This window comes from Mytilus edulis, chromosome 2 (genome assembly GCF_963676685.1).
Source record: "Mytilus edulis chromosome 2, xbMytEdul2.2, whole genome shotgun sequence".
Lineage (NCBI taxonomy): Eukaryota > Metazoa > Mollusca > Bivalvia > Mytilida > Mytilidae > Mytilus > Mytilus edulis.
The window spans coordinates 53,385,040-53,412,641 of record NC_092345.1 but is presented as its reverse complement, the minus strand read 5'-3'; the positions used below and the strand labels follow the sequence as shown (position 1 = coordinate 53,412,641).

The 27,602-nt window shown below is 35.4% G+C and overlaps 1 protein-coding gene across 1 annotated transcript; it reads right to left on the bottom strand.

Moving 5' to 3' along the window:
• Nucleotides 1-12,883: 12,883 nt before the first annotated feature.
• On the bottom strand, nt 12,884-13,669 carry LOC139510914 (putative nuclease HARBI1). Its single transcript, XM_071297464.1, has one exon. It carries the CDS (start codon nt 13,667-13,669, stop codon nt 12,884-12,886), a length of 786 nt encoding a protein of 261 aa, XP_071153565.1.
• Between the last annotated feature and the right edge of the window lie 13,933 nt (nt 13,670-27,602).

The following is a 27,602-nucleotide window of genomic DNA, read 5'->3' as shown; positions in this document are numbered from 1 at the left end:
CACATTTTTTCTTGCTTCGTTAACCCCATCTGATAAGTTTGTTCGACCGTACAACAAAACCACGTATCGTTCTATCAATGACATTGTCAAATCCATATCTGGTGATGTTGGCTGATCAATTATCATTCTAAATGATAGAGTCACATCTTTAAACACCATCCATGTCACTAACGCAGTTCCTTTTCCAGCAAACGTGTAATATCTCAATGCCTAGTGTATTTGAAAGGTCATGGATAGATATATATCTGAAGCTTTTCCCACTTCCAAATACAAGCCAAAGTTTGTCTGCCCCTAGGTCACTGAAAAGCGAAACCGCAATGACAGCAACATCAGTATCGAATGTTCGAGTCATGATTCAGTTAAGTCTGTGTTTCACTGCATCAGACACATGCATCTTGATTCAAGTGTCAGCCTCTTTACGTAACATGATGCTAAGCTTGAAACATCACCATGTGATGGATAGCACAGGACATCCTGAGTAATTGTTGCTACAACTACCTTTCCCTCAAAATCTATTGAGCAAGCTGTTGCGAATGAAAACTTAAAAGTTCTTTCTTATTGTCGTAATCTTGTTTTGACTCTTGATTCGTCAGTGTATTCCCTTTCCCCTAAATGTAGCTCTTGGTTCTTATAACAAATGCTCAGGATATTCTATCTTATCTACCTCGAGATGTATTTCAAGTTTATCACCATGTTCACATTAAGAGGCTGACAATATAATCATGGTGCATGTGTTTGATGTAATGAACCACGAACTTGCACGAGTCATGATTCGAATAGTCGCTATTGTTTCGCTATTCCGTGACAGGGATAGACGAACTATGGATTGTGTTTGGAAGGGCAAAAAGCTTTGGATAAATATATTTACAAATGCACCTGGCAATGAGTGATTACACACACTTATTGTGCTCCATGTCTTTACCAGTTGTGATATGGTTCTCTAATTGCTTGAAAAGGAAAATAAGACTGCGTGAGAGACATTTAAGGAATTTGAAGATGTGACTTTGACATAAAGAATGATGATTGATCAGCCTAAATCACCGAGGCTTAACTGTAAGATCACATAAACTTATCAGATGGGGTTAACATAGTTAACGAATCAAGAAAATAACTATTTGCGCAAAAGGGAAGACTAATTGAGGGTAAAACGTGTAATATACTAAGGCAGGTGTTTAGGGGGACGAGCTTGGAATTGACTCTTATGTCAGTTCAAGCGCGTATGAATGGCGAAGGGACAGAGAGGATAACTTTTAAATAACTCTTTCTAAGGCCTTATCATTTTGTCAGAAGCTTGTACATTGTGGAATGTACTTGGGAATGCGGTTCAATGCCAAAACATGCTACATCCTAAGCATCAGAAACAAAAGCCATAAAATCTACAGTTTAAATGGACACATACTACAGCAAGTCAAGCATAACCCGTACCTATGTCTACAAATTTCGGAAGACCTCAAATGGACCACCCACATATTAAACGTGGCAAAGAAAGTAAATTCAACACTAGGCTTTCAAAGAAGAAACTTGAAATACTGCCCACAAGATTGCAAAAAACAGCTTACATCTCGCTCGTTGATCAACGATGGAATGTGGAGCAATAGTATGGGACCCCAACATGGTAACAAACATATATAAGCTAGAAAGGATACAACGTCAAGCGGCAAGATTTATCACCATAGGTTACAAGTCAAGAGAGGACGGGTGTGTTTCCAATATGCTTGCCAAACTACAAGACCTCCAGACAATTGCAAGACGAACAAGCTAGAAGTTGATATTTATGTACAAAGGGTTTTAGGGGCTGATTCCCGCTATTGAACCAGACGAATTTCTCCAAAAAGCACGTCCTAAGAGAAACATAACTGCAAAGAAGTTCGAAGAATACCACGCAACAAATATTATGGAAAAGCAAGTAAAGAATCACTCTAAGTGTTTTGACATTCCACTAAGCAAAACACCACAATACTCAAACTCATTCTTTGTAAAGACAGTGATCGCGTCGAATCAGCAAGACGACACTGTAGTGCGCACATCAAGCGTATTGAGCGTCAAATCTGCTCTTACTCCTCGTCAATAAATCGGCGGCGCTCTCTCAAACCGTTATATTAAAACCAGAATTGGTATTGACAACGCATTAATACAGATAGAGATACAGAGGATGTCGCGGTCGTTGTTAATGTGGAAAATCGGGTCTCCTGTGCACCGTTTTGTTTACATGTGGTGGTGACTGTGAATAAACATGTATTTTCAGCCACATAGAAATAATTTGAAAAATGTTTAAGTACTTCAGTAATTTTATGTTTTTTTAACCAATCTATCCAAAACTCTAAACAAAGATATGTATTGAGGACTCATTTTTGAAATTTCCACCATATTGTTTTTTTTTAATACCGGAAGTGTGATTTAAAAATTTACATTAGAAAAAATTTAGTGGTTTTGAGGATAACTAGAAGCCAATAGTTTAATGACAAGCAAAAAAAAAAAAAAAAAAAAAACCAACAAAAAACATTTTCTTTACATTTTGAAAAAAGTTGAATATTAAAATAGAAAATTGGTATTTCTATGTCCGCCATTCTAAATTTTACCGGAAGTAAGGTTTTTAAAGAGATATGTCTTATACATTGTATCCATGAGAGGCACAAAAGAAAAGTTCCTGCCCAGTGTAATGATAGTAGCAATACATTAAAACACATTTCAATTACCCTCCCTAAATAAAAGCTTATTCTAGTACTATATCCGCCATGTTTGATTTTACCGGAAGTAGGGTTTTTGAAGACATCTTATCTATATCATATATCCAAAAGTAGTACAAAACAAAGGTTGAGACCAAATATTATGTCAGTAGCATGATAATAACACCTTTTCACTTAATAGCCTTTGATATAGTGCTGATTTAAGTATGATGTCCGCCATTTTGGATTTTAACGGAAGTGAGACATTTTTTCAAATGCCTCCCTATCTGAAATGAAAGAGTAATAGTTGAGGAAGATCTATGCCAAATTTCATGCTTGTAGCAGGATGTGCACAATTCGTCTGAAATATGCTTGTAGCCGCCGGACTATATATATATATATTTTATTGCTAATCAAAGCGCCCACAAGGAGCAGAACAATCAACATTAATTACATACAAATGATTACAAGTGATTCAATATGATTACGACACAATGTTATAAGAAAAAACCAAACCAAACCAAAAAATATTTATTAAGACAAGTACAAGAATACAACAAGCACAGTGTTTAATAATATAAGGGGGGTCACTGGGCATTTCTATATCTATATATCATTTAAGGAAACTTTCCTATATGATGATAAATTTTCCAATAATTCTCCGAGTTTCTGGAGTATGAAAGTATCTTCAGAGGACATTAGCCAAATAAATTGTGCTTTAATATCCAAACCACTAAAATTTTTAAACCCTTGTTTTATTTCATTTAAAAAGTTGAAACGAATATTTGAAAGTTTGTGGCACTGAAGAAGAAAATGAATTTCATCCTCAACCTCAGTACCGCACAATTTACAGATACGTTCTGACACTATCAGATTTTTGTATGATTTAGAAGGTATATCATTACCATTTACAGAATAAATTTGTTATGTTACCATCGTGAGAGGCCAATTGAATTAATCCATATAATTAATACATGTTTATTATAAGACTACATGATATAGAACTGCATGTTATAAAACCCCAGTGTGTTATATATAGATAAAGTCAATGAACTTTAAGCACGTGTAACTATTATAATGTCACTCAAGATAAGATAGGCGGAGTCTCTATAAACGTAAACATTGACCAGATGATATAGCAATATCATTACAACCCCCCTCTTGAGACAAGCAATTAATTTAACACAGTTCATTAAGTCACATTGAAAGTCTAGCCTGTTTGTGTTGTATGTTGAATCTAATTAACTACGATAAATATTTACAGACAGCATGCAATTTAACGATCATACGAAATTACTTTAGAAAATCACATGTTGATCAATAAAGAAAATAGAGAAAATGTTTTCTAGAATAAATAGTAAACGTATACTGAATTAAATAATTTTGATGAACAAATTTGAAGAAATTGTGATTATCTATTTAAAATAATTTCATACAAACGTAAGGTCAGGATAGACTCTCCTGCCTTTTCCTACTCGATAAATCTGAGCAAGGGCATTATTCTGTCCCTTACGGCACTACTCAGATTTCCTTAAGAAGTTAACACTCCTCTATTAGTCGAGTAGGTTTTTTGACAGATCTTTCACTTCTTCTAACAGACGATGGTTCTGTAGATTGTTCATCGGTTATACTGTCGTTGTGATTGTTTTCATTTGCTTTTTCTAAAGATGTTTGTTCGATTTTGTCTTCTTTTGTTTTCATTAAATGTTTTCTGTTTCTTTTGAAAATTTGTCCTTCTGGTGTTTCAATCACATATGAGTTCGGAGTGTTATTATTTTTCACAACAGTTCCTTGGTCCCATTTTCCTTTCGGCTTGTGCTGGAATCGAATAGTGTCATTCGGTTGTAATTCAGGTAATGGGTTTGAACTTTTATCGTAATATTGTTTTTGGTTCATTTTTTGTTGTTTCATTTTGGTTTGCGTGTTCTTCAAATTACCGCATTTTGTTTTCAAACGGTTCTTTATTGTCGGAATAGTTGTCCTCAGTCTTCTATTCATTAAAAGTTGAGCTGGTGAGTCAAGATTTTCCAACGGCGTATTTCTGTATTTTAACATGGCAATATACGGATCTTTTCCGTCCTGTTTAGATTTGCTTAACATTTTCTTGACGCTTTGAACGAATCTCTCGGCTAATCCATTGGACTGTTGATAGTGTGGACTAGACACTGTGTGTGTGAATCCCCATGATTCTGCAAATTGTCGAAATTCAGCTGATACGTATTGAGATCCTGAATCACTTCGGACTTTTGTCGGTATGCCGTGTCTCGAAAAAACGGATTTCATGTGTGTTATAACGCATGACGCACGTATGTTCTCTAATTTCGCAATTTCAAAATATCTTGAGTAGTAATCGACAATGATTAGGTAATTGTTATTGTTCCAATAAAAAATATCGGTACCAACTGTCATCCACGGTAGATCCGGACATTCACTTTCTGACATCGGCTCTTTTGAGTTTGATCTTCTGCTTTCTAAGCACACACTGCATTTCGAAATAAAATCAGTAATCTGTGCATTAATTCCTGGCCAAAAGATAGAGTCTCTTGCTAATTTTCGGGTTTTTTCTATTCCCAAATGTCCTTCGTGTAGTTTGTTGAGAATATTCTTTCTCATACTCGCTGGTATAACTATCTTTTCTCCTTTTAGGATAATTCCATTTACGTTTGATAATTCATCCCGGAAATTCCAATATTCAAAAACCTCCTTGGGAACCTCATTTTTCTCATCTGGCCAGCCGTCTATTATTAGCCTGGTCAGTGTTCGTAAGGTACCATCCTTTGAAGTTTCTTCCGTTATTTGTTCAAGATTTCTATCAGACATTGATGTATTTCTTATGACCATGTTCACGAAACACTCTATATCATTTTCCACTTGTGTTGATCTTTATCGGCGCTCGCGATAACATGTCTGGAACTATTAAATCCTTCCCTGGTATGTACTTCAGTGAGAAGTCATATTTTTGTAACCTCAGTAACATCCTCTGTAGTCGTGGCGGAGCACACCCTAGAGATTTTCTCACGATCATCTCTAACGGTTTGTGGTCAGATTCAACATTTATGTGTTTACCATACGTGTAATCATTAAATCTTTCCAATCCAAATAGCACACCAAGTAATTCTCTTTCTATGTTGGCATATCTGCTTTCGGCATCTGTCAATGATCTTGATGCATATGCAACAGGTTTATTGTCCTGTATCAACATTGCCCCTAGACCGCATTGGGATGCATCACAAATTACAGTAACTGGTTTTGACACATCGTAGAAACTTAATACTGGATTCCTAGTTATAATGTCTTTTAGTTTCTCAAATGCTTGTTGCTGTTCATGTGTCCAAATGAATTCATTTTCTTCTTTTAACAGCTTTCTGATAGGCTCTGTAACTGCTGACATATTCGGAACAAACTTTGCTAAATAATTAATTGTCCCTAGTAGTCGTTGTATTCCTTTTTTGTCTGTTGGAGCCGGCATTTCTTTGATAGCCCGTATTTTTTCCTGATCGGGTCTTACTCCATCTGCGCTTAGGGTATGTCCTATGTACGTCACCTCTTTTACTCGAAACTTGCATTTTTCGGCATTTAACGTAAGTCCAACCTCTTGACATCTGTTAAGAACTGAGCGAAGTCTATCATCGTGTTCCTTTCGCGTTGTTCCCCACACTAGAATATCGTCGATATCAGTTTCAACTCCTTTTAAGTTTTCAAACAATTGTGACAGTCGTTTTTGAAATACTTCTTGTGCCGATTTAATTCCAAAAGGCATTCGTAAGAAGCAATACCTCCCGAATGGAGAGTTAAACGTAGTAAGGAGCTGGCTCTCTTTATCCATGCGTAACTGCCAATATCCACTATTACAGTCTAGTTTACTTAGATATTTAGCACCTGTCAGTCGTGTGGTTATGTCCTCTATTGTTGGTAGCGCAAAATGTTCTCTTTTTATCGCTTTATTCAAATTTCTTGGATCTAAACAAATCCTCAACTTTCCTGTTTTCGGCTTTTCTACAACAACCAACGAATTCACCCAGTCTGTCGGTTCGTCGACCTTTCGGATTACTTCTTTGTCTTCCATTTCTTTTAATGTACCTTTGAGCTTTTCTCGAAGCGCGGCGGGTATCTTTCTCGGCGGGTTTATTACAGGATTGACGCTTGAGTCTATTTTGATATGGTACGGTTTTTCTAGACATCCTAAGCCTGTAAAGACTTTCGGAACCGATTTGACAGGATCGTCAACGTCTGCTTGTACCGTCATAATAACATGAATAAGACCTAACTCATTTGACGCCTTGAATCCTAATAGCGGAGATTGATTTGTGTCCGTCACAAAGAATTCACAGTTTTTGTCTTTTAAATACAACGAACATTTTCCTATAACTTTGAGTTTATCTCCTGAATAGCTAGTAAGAGAAGTGGAAGTTTTGCTTAATTTGACGGTTGACAATTTCTTGTAAATTGAAAGCGGTAAGATGTTGACTTGAGCACCAGTATCGATTTTAAATTGTACTGTCTTACCTTGCAATTTGAATGATGTAAAGCAAGCATTTTCTTTGATTTCCGTTTTTCTATTTACTGCTCCTACGAAGTAATTTTCACCGTCCGATTCGCATGAAGAATATTCATCTAATCCGTGAACACTTTTCGAAAACTTTGATTTACAGAACTTCTGATAGTGATTCGGTTTTTTGCATTTATGGCACTTTTTACCGTATGCAGGACAGTTTCTTTTCTCGTGAGTTGTTCCGCACTTTCCACAACTGAAACTCGACCCTCGCTTCTCGTGATCTCGTCTGCTCGGACCTATCTTTGAGTAGCCTTCATTGCGGTTATTTCTTTGGTTTTGAGTTTTCCTCCTCAAAGCGTGTACTTGTTCTTCCTCATTCAACGTTTTCATCTGTTTTCGAGATTCTTCGTCGGCGCGACAAATACCAACAGCTTTGTCCAGTGTCAACCCATCCTCTCGAAGTAAACGTTCTTTTACTCTGGAAGAGTTCGTACCACAAACTATTCTATCACGAATGAGTCCATCTTTTAAGTGTTCAAATTCGCAGTTTTTTGCAATTAACTTCAGGTCTGTTAAATACTGATCAATACTTTCGCTCGAATTTTGAACGCGTGTATTAAAACGATGTCTAATTACCGTTACATTCTTCTTCGGGATGCAATAGTCCTCGAATTTTTTCAACAGTACTGGAAGTTTGTCAGCCTCATGTTCACCGAAATTGAAAGTATTATAAATTTCTCGGCCGTCTAATCCGATAACATATAAAACAGCTCTGCACTGTTCCTTTTCCGTTTTTTCACTCATAGCTACTTCTAGGTATAAGCTCATTGTTTGTTTCCACCTTTTCCATTTCTCGGATAGGTTGTCTTCATGGGAAAAATCCATTTCTGGTGGTTGCTTAAAATGACCATCCATTTTTTCTTTTATCTTTTCCCCACCAAACAATAACGATAGCATTTGCTATTCTAACTTTTGTAAAGTCGTTTTCACATCTGACACCATGTTATGTTACCATCGTGAGAGGCCAATTGAATTAATCCATATAATTAATACATGTTTATTATAAGACTACATGATATAGAACTGCATGTTATAAAACCCCAGTGTGTTATATATAGATAAAGTCAATGAACTTTAAGCACGTGTAACTATTATAATGTCACTCAAGATAAGATAGGCGGAGTCTCTATAAACGTAAACATTGACCAGATGATATAGCAATATCATTACAAAATTATTGATTATCGGTTGTTTTACATCAATGTCATTATAGTGCGGTGACAGAAGTGTAAAAAGTCGTCTAGATCGCGAGTTTAATCTCCCCAAATAACACACGGCTAAAAATGGTCTTAACTTAAAGACAAATATGTCTTCTTTAGTTTTTGCCCTGTCGTCAGAATTTCGTACGGTCACATTTTTCTAAAAAGTTGTTTTAATGACTAGTAGTATATTGGAGAGTTTCAGCCCCCCTATTTGGAAATGAAAAATTGTGTATGTTTTCTCACATTTAATTGAAATAGTTTTTCCTGAAGCCATTTTTATATGTCAAATTATTCTATTTAGTATTTTATTTTCTTCTAATCTATAAAATTTGCGAAGTTTGGACTGTTTAAAATTGAGGTAATTTTAATTGCAAATTCAGACACAAACTTTAGTTTCTTCTTCATAGTAGTAATAAAAATTATCCCATAATATTTTAAGCATATAGTATTTCATAAAACTAATAAGTGATAAAAATTTCGGAACCAAAATATGAAAAAAACCTTAAGAAATCAATGGAAAAAGAATGGACTAAAAACTTCAATTTAAACACGGAACTTAATCACTTGCCTTCCGTCACATTTTGTGAAATAGTCAATAATTTGCTCTCAACTGATATATGGAATTACTACCTTTTTCACTATTATATACACATATTTTCAATTAAAGTGCACATATATGCCACATACTTTGTTTTTATATGTTTATATTCTATGTTTTATTTTATAAAACATCAAATATACAGAAAAGTCTTATTGTAAAATCAAAATAATTGACGGATAGTTTCAGTAAATATTTCGTGATATGTGAAGTCCGTTGCAACTTGCTCAAATAAGTCCAAAGAAAAGAAAAAAGTCGTTCAATTTTATGCAGTGCTTAATATGCAAAAAAAAAAAAAACTCGACTGGAATTTTGAGTCAATTTAACCATATAGGGAAGTCGATTTTTGTATCTGCATCGAACAAAAGATTGGATGAGGTGAACATCAAGATGTTTCATGAAAAGGCACTTGTTTCTGTCAATATTGGTTTACTATCCATACCCGTACGAAAAATCACCCTTGTGATTTTCCGTACGGGTATGGACAGTAAACCCCATATTGACAGAAACAAGTGCCTATGAAATGCGATAGCTGTTAATTCGAAGAACTCCGTGCAGGCAGTTTACCATCGTTCATGCTACAAAAGTTACACAAGTTAACATATATATGTGTGCCCCCTTTAAGAGCGAGGAAGCTTCTTATCTGATATTTAATGACGACATACAATTATCGGACTGTTGTTCTTCAGTTTCGAGTATTTGTATGCGTTCTAGAATGCAGTCTTACAACTGGAGCGCTTGTACATTTTGTTGCAACAAAACATTTTAGAAATATCAAAAAAACTACGCAAGATTGAATCAGATGAGCGTATGAAGAATGTTTTATCCGTGTCAGATAAAGTTAAAATTGAAATAGTTTTTTCCGTCCATCTTTTAAACTTCAAGCACTCTGTCATTTTGGTTGCATTACCAATCATTTGCTAAAAAAGAAAAAAGACCAAAAAAAATCCAAACCCGTGGAAGCAGATATCTCAGATCACGATACTGCTTTTACTAATTTTATTTTGGCTAGTGACAACGATTTAATGGGCATTCCTCGTGACACCGTTACTTGATAAATATAGATCTTTTCTTCCGACTGACTCTAATTTAAAATATTCTACTTGTAACCTGCGGTCTAAACTTATTGATTTCTATAGAAATTCAGTTGTCAAACAACAAGTTCAAGGCAATTATAACATAATATATAGTAGCAAAATAACAATTTAAGATGCAATATCAGCTGCTAGGCAATTGAAAACTGACCACAAAATCTCAATGTCAACGGTAATAGACACAAATAACGGACAGATCATTCCGTTGCAAGTATACTTAGGAAAGACATCGAAACTCTAAAGAAGAATACCCAACTTCGGATGAATTGTCTCTTCCTTCTTCAATTCAGTCAATGCCTTCGTATTTATTGCAATTCATTTTATAGTTACTCGATTAAACTGCATACAGCCAAGACTATTCTCAGGAAATGGCACAAGAGAAAATGCGTAAATGCTAAAAAATTGTTAAGTCAATCGTGTGTGTGGCCAATTTTGTTTTACTCTTTTTTATTTAGAATTGCCTTTACAAATGTACCATGAGTTTGGTTCAAAACACCTTGTTGAAAAATTTAATGCTGATGGACTTTATGCTTCTTAAAGTAAAGTGCGACGCTATCTAATATATTGCCAACCATGAAATTGAGCGAATTCAAGATAGTTTGTACATCTCGTATAATGTTTCCTCAGCATCTTTGCAGACACGCATATGGATGTCATCACACCTTCCTAAACCCCCTTTTAGATCTCTGTTAAATCTTGGATGAATTGATAGGGATGGTTTGAAGCTGGTATTTTTTTTTAGGAACAAATGTCTTCGGACTTCCCACAATACCTTGTCTATACTTGTAAAGAAAAACTCAAAATAACGTATAAAATTGAGAATGGAAATTGGGAATGTGCCAAAGAGACAACAACCCGACCATAGAAAAAAAAACAACAGCAGAAGGTCACCAACAGCTAGGTCTTCAATGTAGCGAGAAATTCCCGCACCCGGAGGCGTCCTTCAACTGGCCCCTAAACAAATATATACTAGTTCAGTGATAATGAACGCCATACTAATTTCCAAATTGTACACAAGAAACTAAAATTAAAATAATACAAGACTAACAAAGGCCAGAGGCTCCTGACTTGGGACAGGCGCAAAAATGCGGCGGGGTTAAACATGTTTGTGAGATCTGAACCCTCCCCCTATACCTTTAGCCAATGTAGAAAAGTAAACGCATAACAATACGCACATTAAAATTCAGTTCAAGAGAAGTCCGAGTCTGATGTCAGAAGATGTAACCAAAGAAAATAAACAAAATGACAATAATACATAAATAACAACAGACTTCTAGCAGTTAACTGACATGCCAGCTCCAGACTTAATTAAACTGACTGAAAGATTATGATTTCATCATATGATTATGAACATCAGGCACAATCCTTCCCGTTAGGGGTTTAGTATCATACCATCATAACATATATGAGAAGAACTGCGCAGAACCTTTCATGTGCAGACATGTGGCCATGAGTGAAATGAGTAGAAATATTAAAACATGTCTTGTGACGGTTGATGAAAATGAAGATGATGAAGATAACGGTTGATTTGGTATAAAGCTTGTTGCACTGGTACACCCAGGTTAGGGGAGTGTTGGTGCGCCCTTAAAAAAGTTTAACCCGGCCACATTCTGTATGTGTCAGTTTCAAGTCACGAGATGGTAATGCAGTGTTTGTCGTTTCTTTCTATTTGTTTCTTATTTATTTTGTACATTAATCGGGCCGTTAGATTTTTCGTTTGTTTTACATTATTTATTTCGGGAATTGAAGACTATGCAGTATGAATTTTACTCATTGTTAAAGCCCGTACGGGACCTATAATTGTAAGTTAATTTATGTCTCATTTGCAATCATATAACATCTTCTTTTTTATATGGAATACTTTGGAAGTTTGTGGTACGTTGCAAGGGGAAAAAGGGGGGATATATAGATACAAAACCTATAATGTAATAGATTTTAACCAGAGTAAAATACACAACAACAGATGATATTATGGAAGCAGTAATAATTGTGAAAAAACCCAAAAGCAACGAGTAGTCTATAAAAAAACCTGAAGTATCCGCAAATTCAATTTGAGGTCATATTTGACTGTAGTGTTCTATTGCTTTGGTTTGATACCTCACCCAATATGATGGTTTAAAAAATAATTTTAAAGTATTGTCCTGCATGACACTTGGTGTTTACCTGAAATTGAAATTTGTCATAAGGTTAAGGTGCTCTAAGCATTTTATAGGTTGAAAACTTGATTTTTGAAGTTTTGTTTATAAAACGTCGTTTTATGAATTTTTTTGATAAAAAAAATCTCAATGATTAAGGTTTATGTATAATAACAAACATTATTAAAGCCAAAACAGTATCAATTTTATTTAGGTAGAGTTTAGAAATATAAAAAGATGTCAAAATTGAAACCCTCCTAAATTTTCACAGATTTTTACATATGACCTTTGACCTTAATTTAAAAAATATGTGACCATATCAAATCTTGACGACAGGCATATTATTATAGTACACGATTTCCTCTTTCCAATGATATATTATATAGGTGTGTGTTCGGTGGGGAGATTAAATTAAAAAAAATCTGCCTTCAGTCACCGCACTATTATTGAAGAAATTAAGTCGCATAATGATAACATGAAAGTTTAGATTTGTGTTTGCATCTCCATATACTACATGTACTACTAGAAACTATATTAAAATTCAAATATAGAAAACAAGCAATGGTATTTGGTGTAAGCTTTAAAAGCAATAGAAATATTGAAAAATAAAAAAAATATTACAGAAAATGTATTTTATTGGGAAAAGCGTCCATTTATAAGTCGTCTGCGTACAGTTGCACCATCGTTCAGATGACCAACGTACTGCTGCCTTGCTATATGTCCACGGTCACAGTGATTTTCATCTGGAGGTAGTGGAATGCCATGGTTAATGCACATATTGTGGAGAACTGCTACACCAACGGTAATGTCACAGCTTTTCGTAGCTCCGTACAAAAGTGTTCCAGCACTATTGTCAATGCATCTGAACCTCGATTTCAACAAACCAAAGCTCCTTTCCACAACACATCTTGCCCTCATATGTCCCGTCTTATAGCGTTCCTCAGCTTCAGTACTGGCATTTAGCATAGGAGTCATCAACCATGGTCGTAATGGATAGCCACTATCCCCTAAAAGCCATCCAATGCCAATTTCTCTCGAATCAAATAGTTCATAAATGTTTGAATTGGTCAAAATAAAAGAGTCATGAGTGGCACCAGGATATTTTGCGACAATGTTCAAAAACTTCATACTGGAGTCACAAACTGCTTGCACGTTAATTGAAAGGTAGTTTTTTCTATTTACATAGAGATGCTCATCCTCTGCTGGAAATTTTATTCTGATGTGTGTGCCGTCAATGGCACCGACAACATTTGGAAAGTTGGTCTTTTCATAGAAACCCCTCATTATGTTGTGCAGTCCAGCCTGGTCAGTTGGCATCTTTATATAATTCCTGCAAACCCTCTTTAAACATGAGGTAACATCACTTGTAGTTTTAGATACGCTAGGCCTGGATATATTGTGTACATCAGCATTGACCATTTGGAAGCTTCCAGTGGCATAAAACCTGCAGTGCTACAATGATTTGAAATGATACTGGACTAGCACGAGATCTTGCTGTTGGCCGTGCTAAGTCGTTTTCAAACATTCTACAAAGTTCAAGAATCAATGGGCGTGAAAGTCTATATCTACGTACAATTTGATCATCGTCCATGTAATCTAGTGGGTTGTTTCTGTCTCGGGAGACCCTGTTTCGGCGTATATTTTCAGCTCGTTGTCGAATGTGCATGTAAACAGCAGCCATATTCTTTCTTTCACGTGATGTCGTAACTTTTATGATAATCATAAGACCATCATAAGTCGCGAGGCGTCTTAAGTTTATGATAAAAGTTATGACATATCTCAACTTATGACACTTTCGAAAACATATCTTACGACTATGACATGTCCTAAGACCATCATAAGACATGTCTTAGTCATAAGATACTTTCGAAAACCAGGCCCCAGTATACCTTGCTTAATGCAAACTGTGGAAAGTTATCGACAATGATAAGTCGTAAATAATATCCTGAAATATTATTTTAACCCCTTTTAATATCTTTATGATCCTATATGGGTCCTTTAAAAAAAATGTCGAATTATGAAATTGAAAAAATTATTAAAAGTTACTTATTCAAACAACCCTCAACATAAGCAAATCAAAACAAACAGTACTCAAAGAACAACATAGCAACAGATGCAATCTTGATAATGTCATACAAGAATATCTTGAAACATTCTTTGATAGGTGGTACAATATTTTGTCTCTCCTGTTACCATTTTTCAAAAGAAATGTTGGGTTATTAAAAAAAGATTTAGATAAAATTTAATGCTTGTTTTACGTAGCCAATTATATAGTTTTCAAGAGAATATACTTCTATATATATTCATTCTGTAAAATAATAGATTATTTGCCAATTTTCCAGGTTGTACTGAAAAATGCCTCTAAAAATTGTGTTTAAAAGGTTATAAAAATTACCACCAGTAATGCAAGTATAAGACAGCAATTAATATTGTTCGGCATTTTTTCTCTCTTTCAAATAAACACAACATCAAGTGAATCCCTCATAATTTAGTTTACTTTTCTCTTTATTTCATTGGTAACAGGAACGTACGTTTATGATATATCATTATTTAATTTCCTTAGGTGTATGTTTCATTAGAATACGCCAATCTGATTGGCTAACTGCACATCACGTGTTATTCCTTAAGCAGTTGCATTACACAATACAACTTATCATTTATGATGACACGAGGTCCCACAATAAAGTGCACAGGTAAATTAAACAAAAACTTGATGTAAATCGTGTTTTCATGATCCTAGCTAAAAAATGTAATTATAAGTATTGAATGCCTTTTTTTGTAACATCATAGGGTTGTAAAAGCGTTGACCGTGCGCACATTTTTAGAATGAAATAAACAAAATGTACTTCAGTTATCGCTTTTACACCCCAATAAAGTTACAAAAAAGAAGCATTCTATTCTTAAATAAAAGTCTATCCTGTTACCTTTTTGTCTCTCCTGTTACCGATATCAGTTTTGCACCTGCAAATGAGTAATTGGGTAGATTAAGACGTTATAACCTTAAGATGAGTTCAAACAACGAAATATTTCATTCGTTTTGCGACTATATGTTCAGATAAAAATTTTAACAACGTTTCTGTCTACAATTGTCTATCCTGTTACTGTAACCATAGCAACCATAGTAACAGGATAGACATAACAGGATAGACAAATTTCTTCATTTTTGAAGGCTGTTGTGAGAAATAACTACTCCCTTTGGTGAAGTGATTATGTTTTTCTGTTGTGACTTTAGTTTCAAACACGTTATTGCACTTTTTACAAGTATACTGTTCGTGTAATTTATCAAAATTGTTGGTAAAAGCATATACATGAAAAAAAGTACTCTCTATTTTTTTCACTAAATGTCTTGAAACTTCTTTTCTCTACCTACACTTTCGTTCAAGAAACGTGGCGTTTTAAATGTAAAGGTAACTTTGCACTTTTGAAATCAACACTGACTGATTCAATACTCATAGGGAGAACAATTCAACGGCTATTTTAAGTAGCGGTAACAGGATAGACATGAACTCTGATTGAATTTAGTTTGTAGATAATATGTTACATATATTGATAAAGAAGCTACGATTTTTCGAATAGCTATTAACGTTCTTAAAAAGTCCCTTTTGCAGGTATCAAGGCGATCAGAAAATCGGAAAACAACCATTTGAAATGTGTTTTTCTGACACTGTACGCACACAAATATCCCCCAAAATCGGACTTAAATTTATTTTAATCTTATAGAAATCGATGTAAATCGTGTTTATTATTAATGTCCTTAATCATAAATCCGACAAGCTTAATTTCATTTAAACCATTACAACTGAAATGGCCATTAGAAATTAAAAAAAATAGCATGGGTGTAATGAAAATTGTGACATTTTTTGAAAATGACCCATATGCTAACCTTAAAACAAGAATATGTATGCAGCTTTATTTTTTTTTTTTGAAAGTCTTAGGAATAGGAATGGCGCATAGACGAAACAAGACTGAACCCGAGTGTTTAGATGTCGCGAATTTATATGCAAGGACGACACACTAAGACACACCGTGACACACATTTTATATAAGAATATAGTAGAATTGACGTTCACTTGTGTGACGTCATGCCATCTGAACACAAATGGCGACGACAATATCTGATACCAGAGTGTCGTACATGAAAAGCAGTGTACATAAAAATAACTCCATATTATATAGACATGAGTAATTGTAGATGCTACTACGGAATGCAAATAATAAATCTTAAAGGTATAAAAAATAAATGTTCAGTTGGAGTAATAATATAATCCTGGCATTCCCGACATAATAATAACGATGTTATTTCATGAACACAAGGCAAGTAAATGCTTGAAACTAGTTCAGTTTTCCCACTGTTCATAACAAAACCGTGATGGTTGGAAATCAACCTACTTATAAATTATTATAAGACCGTTATAATGCCCCCTAACAAATTTAGTTTGTCCCCAAACTGAACGCATTTAACAACAATGAGAGAGTATTATGAATATGAAAACTTGACTTGTAACAATAGTTATATGAACACATTTGGTTTGTGATACTAAATTTGATGCACAAATAGTTCCGGACTGTACAGTGTTTTAATTTATTATTTAAAAAAACCGACATGCAATAATGTCACAACTGATTTCCTTATCTGCGTGCGTTTTCTTTTGATTTCTGGCATCTTTTCTGTTTGTGTTCCTGAAATTGTGGTTGTTGGAACAACCTGCACTTTCACATCACATGTTACAAGTGTAGTCGAAACCTGAATTCCAGTGGCTTTATTTCTACGACTGGGATTTGTGGTATACAGTGGCTGGTAAGTGAGTAGACAGTTCCACCTGGAAGTTCCAACCTCTCTGTTTTGACAAGACCAGAATAGCCATCTGAAAAAATGGTAGTATTCATGTGGCTCCTCCTTGCCTGCCTCCTTAGTATAGTGGTATGTGGAAGGTGGACAAAGAAGAACCTGTCTATGATCTTCTTTGCCCTCGGGCAGGTCAAAGTGTCTGTAGTCGCATATGTTGCCATATTTTAAGTTGGTGGGCGTTATTCTGGATGGGAGATAATTTGGGGTAGGCGTCATTCCATCTATCTCGACAAGCCTGATGTCTTCCTTAATGAGGTCCAAACCGTCCTCTGTAACCTCTATCAATTCCTCCCTCACCTCTGTGACTGTACCCTCTTCTGGTTGTTCAATAACTACATTATCATCTGACTCTTGCATGTCCTTTGATGTCTCACTGACCTGTACTGACTGGTCATCCATGACTACTGGCTTCTCAAGTTCAAGATCATCTGGCTCTTGAATGTTCTCAGTTGTTTTCTTGGCCTGTTCTGACTGGTGCTCATGCACTACTGACTCATCAAGCTCCTGAACACTCATCAGGGGAGTGTTATCTAACGAATTATCGATCTCTGATACAACATTAACCGGCAACGAAAACAGTAAGTCTTCTGTGGGGTTTGGTGTTTTGTTGCCATGAGCTCCTCAAATACCACCAACATGGTGATGGCTCTCTCAGTGGTGGGCAATCTGCTGAGGGCAATTTTGTAGCTTCATAGTCATTGGAATTCTTCTCCTTTCTACTCTCCTAATCACTTATGATACTTTCTTAGTTGGTGTCGTTTGGTTTTGTTTACTTTCACCCTTGAATTTGTACCAGTGTTTTTTTTTATGTTACTTCATCCTGTAGGTGGCATTGGAGGATACATCATAGGGACACCACCTACATTACACCCTGTTCTCTGTATGCGCATAGCGCATGTGCCTCTTTAGACTTCCCAAAGTTGGATAATTCCTCATACATCATACATCATGTATGTCCCAAAGCCCTTTTCGTAAATCTTTTAGATAATCGTTTTCGGATTTTCCCTCTGTCTCTACACTATCTGGGTAAGATCCATAAATCAGGTAAATCATAAACTGGAAGTTCAATTTCCCCTCCGAACATCAACATGGAGGGCGAAAACCCTGTACCCTCATTCTCGGATGACCTGTAAGCCATGAGAGCTAACTGTAGATGTGTATCACAGTCTTTTTATGTATAGTTATGTATTTACTTAAAATATCTTCTAAAGTTCGGTTTAGTCGCTCTACCATTCCACCACCTTGTGGATGCATTGCTGTGGTTCGTGTATTGTCTATATTTAATCTCAAACATAGATCCTGAAACAGTTTGGACTCAAATTGAGTTCCTCTATCTGTGCGCATCTGTTTTGGAACTTGTTGAAAGCGTGCCACAAATTGATTGACAAAAAACTCAGCGACTTCTTCAGCGGTCAGCCCAATCATAGGGTAGGCTTCGGCCCATCGTGAGAACTAAGTATACCTGTAACCTGAATGAGTTTTGGGCGAAAGGTCAAGAATGTCAATGGCCACCCGTTCTAAAGGTGCCCCCACCAGGTACTGCTTCATAAGTCCTCGATAATGTTTCTGAGTTTTTTTACGAGCTTCGCACGTTTTAAATTGTCGACAACATTGTATCACGTAATCCTTGTAACCTGCCCAGTAAAATCTTCTCGAAACTCTGGCTAAGGTGCAATGTTGGCTAAAATGTCAGGCGGGTGGATCGCCATGCAGTATTTTCATGACTTCCTTATGCCAACACTTTCCAATTTTATCTTGTTCCATTGGGCCCAATGGACTTTCAAAGCTATGCTTTGAAAAGAAATCTCTTCCCAATTGGGCCTTTCTGTACCTGTCACTTTAATGCTTGCCGTGCTTGCATTTCCTATCATGATTTTTTTTTATAGAGGGTTGCTAATCACAAGGAAGCTACTAAACCAAGAGTTCCAAATGGTGAAGTTGAAATCATCCCTTCGTAAATTTTACGGACGCCATCTCGAGTTGGTTGACCTTTATGGAATAACCGTTTCACAAATGATATCGGATATGTTCCTAACGTCGTAACTACAATCTCCTTCCCTTTCATGAATGTGACCTACCGAATTAGACTATTTACCGGATTTGTTATAATATAAGCAACACGACGGGTGTCACATGTGGAGCAGGATCTGCTTACCCTTCCGGAGCACCTGTGATCACCCTTAGTTTTTGGTGGGGTCCGTGTTGCCTATTCTTTAGTTTTCTATGTTGTGTCATGTGTTTTATTGTTTGTCTGTTTGTCTTCTTTCATTTTCAGCCAGGCGTTTTCGGTTTATTTTCGATTTATGAGTTTGACTGTTCCTCTGGTATCTTTCGTTCCTCTTTTTCATCTTCTATAATTGCTTCAAAACCGTGTCGCTTTGTTGAGCAGTTGCGATTTCCTCGAGGCTTCTACTTTGTACCCATTCAAAGCTGTCCATGTTGTCTTCTATGTCGACTTCTTCTGTATCGAATACCGTATTTCAGGCTCCTCTGTGACTCTTTTCGTGACTCGGACATGTTCAATGTCATCTTTCTCGGTATTTTCTCTGTTGTTGCTTTCTTGACGGGTGCAGTATGTATACAGAGAACAGGGACGTCGCGAGAGTCCATCTGCATTATTGTGTTGCCTGCCAGAGATCTGTGTTGAATGGTGTAATTATAGGAGGCAAGGATCTCCAACCATCTCACGGTTTGACCTTCTGGATTTATGAAATTCATAATCCAATTGAGTCCGCCGTGATCTGTCCTAACCAGGAACGGGACTCCATACAAATAGTGATGAAAATGTTTGATGGACATAACTACTGCTAGCAACTCACGGCGAGTGACACAGTAGTTCCGTTCGGGTTTATTCATACTCTTGCTGAAATATGCTATAACCTGTTCTTTTTCGTCCGTAACTTGGGATAATACTGCACCAATTCCGTACCCACTAGCATCTGTATCTTAGGTAGCAATACACAGTCAGAAGTTTAGTTTCGCATTATGGCCCCTGTGAATTTTTTAAATATGAAAGTTTTTGTACAATAAAATTGATTTTTAGATAATTGAACAATAATTTAGCCTTCTTAGTGGGTTTATATGATCATTTAGATTGTTTTTAACATGTTGTATAGGCCATTTATATGATTGACAGTCCGTCCATAAATTATATTGTAGTGTTTATCAATAAAGATTTTGCGCTCGATCTTTTCAATTCAATTTTATGGAAAAACGAGCAGAAATGTATATGATTTTTTTTGGACCACTTGATATATATAAACCTATGGATTCAGGAAAGGTATCACTGTAATTAATTGAAATTTTCCTTTAGACCAAATTTTGGAGACTTTTGTGACATGTTCATCCCCCTTTTTTGCTATATTTTGTATCTTAGAAATGCAGATTGCTGCCATGGTTACACCCAAAAGGGATTATATTTCACCATGACCGTTATGACCATTAGAAATCAAATCTATGGAAGATTCTCTTTCTATAAGTATATACATGCATAACACACACATAAAGCCTTCTTTGTTAGACAGGAGGGGAAAGAGGGTGTTTAAACATTTTGAGTGTCAATTTTAAGTTTTTTTCCTAACTGTGTATTGCTACCTTAGATAAAAGGTGTAAAGAATTGCGCTAATATTAACGTACCTTTTTGCGGTACGGCCACTATCTTTGTGACGTTGCGTAATTGTGATACTTTATATTGTATTGAATAGAAACTTATAATGGCAGACGTAGTTCTATCTTTAACGCCTTAGTTAGCTTACGATCAAATACACAACGCAACGCAATAATCTACAAAAGGTTTGCTTATATCAGAATATCCAAGTATCGGAGCTGAGATTAGGCATTCCTTCAGTGTATCGAGCGCTTGTTGGCATTCTTGTGTCCATTTAAATCGATCTCCATTTTCTGTAGGTTTATGAAGTTGCCTAGCTATGTCGGAAAAACCACGAATATATCTTCTATAGGAGGAACAAGTACCTATAAAACTTCGCACCTCTTGAACTGTTTTAGGGGTATGCCACTCTTTAATAGCTGCTATCTCATCAGGGTTGGTAGCAACTCCTTCTTCTGAAACCATGTGACCAAGGAAATGAACTTTTTCCCAGGAAAAACGAGCATTTCTTTTGTGATATTTTTAGATTGGCATTTTTGATTTTTGCTATAACTTGTTCAAAACGGGACAGGTGTTCGTCAAAGGAATTTGCAAAAATTATGACACCATCCAAATACAGCAGACAAACTTGCCAAATGACAGATCGTACACCATGAGTCTTTCGAAACATGCACCAGCGTTGCATAGACCAAATGGCATTACTGTAAACTAGAAAAGACCTTTTGTTGTTACAATACTCGTCTTTTCTTTGTCGGATTAGGCCATCTTCACCTGCCAATAACCACTTTGTAAATCAAAAGTCGAGTACCAACTTGCGCCCCTCAGAGCATCCACGCAATCTGCTATTCTGGGGAGCGGATACGAGTATTTTTTTGTCAAATTGTTAATTTTTCTGAAGTTCGCGCAGAAGCGCCAAGAATCGTCCGATAATTCCTCCTTCCAGCATCCTGTTTATTTCTTGATCGGCGCCTCCCGTTTAGCCAGAAGAAGACGCCTCGGATTATGTTCAACTAGCCTGGCATCACCCGTGTCAATTGTGTGTTCGATTAGGTCATAACAACCTAAATCATTCTTTGATTTTGCGAAAGCATCGATGTGTCGTATCAGTAGATTTTTTAACTGCAATGTCTGCTCTTCGGACAACTCACGACTACTTGCCACGAAAAGATCCTCAAGGTGGTTAGGTAAGATCGAATAAATCTTTTTCCGGGTCATCTTTATTAGTTGTAATTATATGAGTTCTTTCTTCTATTTTCCTTTCAGGAGGTTCCGACTGATAGGAGCCATATGGTAGTGTCTCACATGTTGCAAGATTGGATTGTCGGTATATGACACATTATGTGTCAATCATGTAAACAATACGCATCGGTATTGTACCATTGCTAGGGTCAAGTACCAATCGTGCTACATGAAAATTGGAATCTGTATTTGGCTGATTTTTTTTACATCCTTTTTGACAGTAGTACATATGATCATTTTAGATGAAGTAATGGCTGACAAGGCTGGTATAGGAGAACAAACGAGTAGCGTATTACTTAAACAGGATAATAAAAAAGTAGACTAAACACATTACACAGGAAATCTCTCAAAGAACAGTTGGTAAGTTTTTCACATTATAGCACCACAACTTTTGCGCTAGCATAATAATTGAATGACCATGACTAGAATCGTGTATGTCGCAACGCTTTACAAAAATGACCAAAAGGAAAAGAATATACGACAGCTAGTGGCGATGTCCGGTTTCGTAACAAATTATTAGTCACAATTTAAGCAAAAAACATTTAAGTTTATTCAAAAACGACAAATTATTTCAAAAGGAGGATGTTATGTCGAAAACGTTTGCAATGAAATGCAAAACAAACTTTACATAAATGATAAACCGTGACAAAAGTAATTTTTAGCAGTTTATATTCTTTCCAAATTATTATTTTAAGTGAAAGATGTTTTTGGGATAACCATCAAATCTGCGAGGGAAGAAGAAATAGAACAGGATCAGATTCGGGAATACATGACAGATCTTATAGACGAAGCTACAAGTGAATACGACACTGAACTTTGGAAAAACTTAGAAGAAAAGATAAAGAGACAACCTATAGACAACATCAGCCTCACCTTAACCTCTTCCACCGAAAATTGCAGCACAATGTCACATACAATAACAACAAATCCACACATGGACTTCGGTATATTTACAGGGGTAAGTTTTTTATGAGATAAATTGACCAATGACGCTTGACATGCTTTTTGATAGGGAGGTGGTTGCAATTAAGTCTTGTTGGTGTATCATATTTCTTTTATAGTATAGATACATAAGTATAATTATTGTGCAAGTAGCAAAAGAAAGAAAAATAATCAGCTGCTTTAGTTGTTTTGAAAGTAAAATTGCAAAGATTTCCCGTTTCCGTAACACATATTTTAATACCCATTACACTCAATGATGTTTCGGAATTAAAACGATTGTCTTTATCATAATTTGCTTATCTTAATATTTAAGAATGTTCATACGTGATTATTTGCAGGTCCCTACTATGAAGATAACGTCATTCAAAAGGAAAAACCTACACAGATAGCAGAAGCTTTAAAGGTATCAAATAAAATATAAATATTTATTAAATTAAAGTTATTTCTCATAATCTGAATAAGTTTTTGCAACGGACAAAACTCTTTAACATTACATCTTACATTGGTACAGGCATTTTCTTATATAGCTAGCTAAATTTCTTACTTGTATAAAATGAGAGAAATTATAGAAAAAACAGAAAAGACAAGAAGACAGTGCTACAGAATTTATCAAATGATGCACGTCAAAGGACGAACACGAAGGAAAAGAAAGAGATGAAAAAGAAAATAGGTATGAACGTACATATTGCTGTGCAATTCGAAGCAAATCATCACTGTCATATAAACATAAGGAGATGTGGTATAATTGCCAAGATTCAACTATCCACCAAAGTTCATACAAAGTGGATATATATATAATAAATTATAGGCAACCGTTTGGCTTTCAGTAATGAGAAAAAAAAATACCGTATAGACGGCCTCTACATTAAAAAATCTGAAACAATTCAATTGAGAAAACTAGTGGCATAGTTTTTAACAAAACAATTTGCAAAAAAAAGAAAATAATTTAAAATAAATTCACCAACGACAACCACTGAACTATATGCTCCTGATCACTGGGAACATGCACGTATCAATCAATCAATCAACGAAACAAGTGAAAACATCTGCCAAATTCCTTCCTAAAATATATCATCTTTTAAAAAACAAAACAGAACGCGAGCTTTTAGTTTTAACAAGAAGAAATAGAAGAATTTTAGTCAGAAACCACACATACAAACGCAGACACAGAAATACGGACACGTGATCGGTTATGTTACCGACGGAAGTTATTGTCTGAAGATGCTCGGTAACACGTTCTTATTGTTTGCCTTGCTATTTATGATTTTTCGTCGATTCGTGCTTTTTAAATCTTGTTTGTGTCAGTGTCTTGTGTCTCTTCTTTAAAAGTGTGAAAACATGAGTAAAATGAATGTGAAAATAGGGGAGAAAAATTGTCAGCTGCTTTCGTTGTTTTGATAGTAAACATGCAAATATTACTAAAAGGAAAAAATGGCTATAGCCTCACAAGTTTTAATGTTTCTTGTTCCCGTAACAGACTTTTTAAATATCAATACCGCATTACACTCCGCGATATTAAGAATAAACCAAATCATTGAAGATAATAATAAGGTTAGACTAGAAAAACCAAATACCAGAATGTTAAAAAGTAAAATCACAAAAAAAGACCTGAAACACCGAAGAATTTTAAAAAAAGAAATGTTCCTCATAAAATGGCAAAATCTAAAGCTCAAACACATGAAACTGTCATGTGCCTGACTTGGTACTTTCTTATATAGCTAGCTATATCTCTTACTTGTATAAAAGTCGGACAAAAATCCATAATATTGACAACGATATTTGTACATAAGAAACAGACATAACTATAGATAATGTCAAAAATAGGTTTACAGCAGCCAGTATTGTTATAATTTTAATCACTATAGAAACAAACAAATATGTAAACACAGAAACACATAAGGTCATACAGACACAGTACGACAGCCAAACCAAAAGACAAGAACACAACAATTCACCATTGCACAACAACACAATGACGGGATGTATAAGTACCGAGCCACGTCAAATGGACATTACCAAAAATAGACTAAACAGTAAAATTAATATTCACAAATACAAATAAAAGAATACTATAAAACGTTATGAAGATGATAAACAACGTCAGTACCCGAATCTTCACTCTAAGACCATCGTGTAAATAAGTTGCTACAGAATATTTATCAACAAGGTCTTGGAATCTTCTGACGAACTTTTTTTTATACAAAAAGGACGAGACGTTCTTTGATAAAAACAAACAAATATGTCAACAAACAGATATTGAACATATTATCATCCATTTTACTTGCATCGTAGACAAACAACACCATTAACCATATGATTGAGGATGTATTGCAAAACACTCATCTAATACAATTAACTCATAGACAACAGTCTCTTTTCACCAGAGTTACACGATGCGCCCGGGAATAGTTGCCAAGATTGTATGAATGCCTTTCGTGCGGATTTTTCGTCGCCTAATAACTGTGAAGCAACTCCCAAAGTATTATAGGAATATGCGAGGAATAAGAGATATCTGCTGTTAAATATTTTTCTTGTATAATCATTTGCAGAGCTTTGTATGAATCCTGACATTGTCTGAAATTATTGAGGTGATAATGACACAGAAAATTAAGGAAATAGGCATAAACTGTAGATGGGATATAATACCTTCCAACCCATTCGTTCATTAGAAGTTCATCTGGTATTAAATTTGAATTTTCCTCAAATGATACAACATCTGCTTACATTATTTTCAGCAAAGAAACAAAACTCGTTTTCTGGACAGATTCCTGTTTTAAAGTTTGGTAATGGATATTTGACATAGACATTTGATGGTACAGTTTATGGGGAGTACATTTCGACAGAGAATACATAGTGATATGTATAGCTATTCCATATTACTTTGTCTTATAAAACAATGAAGCTACCATAAGCCATCCAGAAACAGCGTCGTGGTAAACGTTTTTAAGCAGATAACTAAGACTGGATTTGTACTGTTTGTATCGGTATTTATTATTACTTCTGGCACTATCCAGTGGTATATACTGAGCTTTGACATTACACCAAGTATAAATGTAATATTTATATAAGTGTTTTGACGAAGATTGCTGACAAGTTAATTCCTGAATTATTCCTGTACGAAATCTATCTTCCTCACAAAAAGTTGTGAACAGAACATTTACATTGAACAAAAAATTGGTATTCAGTATTCTTTCCACTTCTTTTACATATTATGTATGTGGTTCGATGGGAAAATTCAACGTTGTAACATCGAAGTTCGATAATTGATCTGAAAATAAGATGAATCGCCAGCCATAGCTATGTAACGAATATTGTTTCTTCAAAAGTATTTCACGAGCATTGCCCTCAACTCTGTTCTCGAACATGTTATTCTCTGGAATGAAGTAATGCAAGCAAATTGAATGCTGAACGCAGTAGACTAGCCTGTTGAAACATCGCATAAAACAAGGTATAATATTTTCAGGTTGCCATACAGATGATGGAAGTTCTTCCGATATCCAGAAAATAATTGTTTTTCACAAAATATGAGCAGAGTAAATCTTTACATCCATAGAAGTTTGCTATATCATCTTTCAAAACAATTTTTAAAAGAGCATAGCATAATAATTGTGTGTGTGTAAAGGTATTTATGAGAAGTTTTTCACCAACCGAAAAAGATACTCGCCATTCTAGATCTTTGATTGGCGATCCTTTACTTCCAATCGGCACAAAAGAACGCCGTGTTTTATAATACTGTTTTTGACATGATAAATCGGCCATGCGTTCTTATATCTTGTTATTCACTATACTGCAGGTGTTATCCATGTCGGACAATGGAAACAAAAAGCGTCGTCAGTAATCCCACTTTCGTCCGATATACACGGTCCATGAATGATTAAGCTTTTATCTTCAGACGATATTATAGTATTAATGAATGGGTATTTTTATAATGGCCCTATTATATGTCCAAGGTCTGTAATAATGGTCGAGGAAGTCTGTAATGGCCCGAGGCAACGCCGAGGGCCATTACAGACATCCAAGGCCATTATTACAGACCAAGGACATATAACAGGGCCATTATAAAAACACCCATTTTTTAATACATTTCTTAACCAACTGAAAAAAGTGTATGTGTTGCTGCCAACTTGATGTACTCTCTTACTCTTTTAATGACAGTTTAGTTTGAAAAAAAAGTAATTTGTACTTCACCATGATCAAGCTTGAAATATACCAAGTATCCAAGATATTAAGTTGAAAGAAGTTATGTGTTGAAAAACAGGATGAACAGTGATCCCTTTATATGGTTCTTTAATGTTTGTTGCTGGTTACTAAATTAAATAAAATACAAAAAGGTATTATACTCTTTACAGTTTAATTTTATTAACTTTATTTAAAAACCCAAACTGGGCTTAATACAGACAAGCTGGGCATTAATACAGGGCCATTACAGAAAAACAGGGCCATTACAGAAATAACAGGGCCATTACAGAAAAACAGAGCCATTACAGAAAAACAGGGCCATTGCAGAAAAAACAGGGCCATTACAGAAAAACAGGGCCATTACAGAAAATATGTTATTTTTAATAACCAGTCATTTTTGGCAATAATGTACTTAGTTGGTTAATAAATGTTCGTTATATAAAGCATTCGAAAAAAAATATCTACCATTATGTTCTGTCCAGTCTTTCAAAACCTCCTATCTTCTACTATATTCGAGCCTTAACATAGTAAACCAG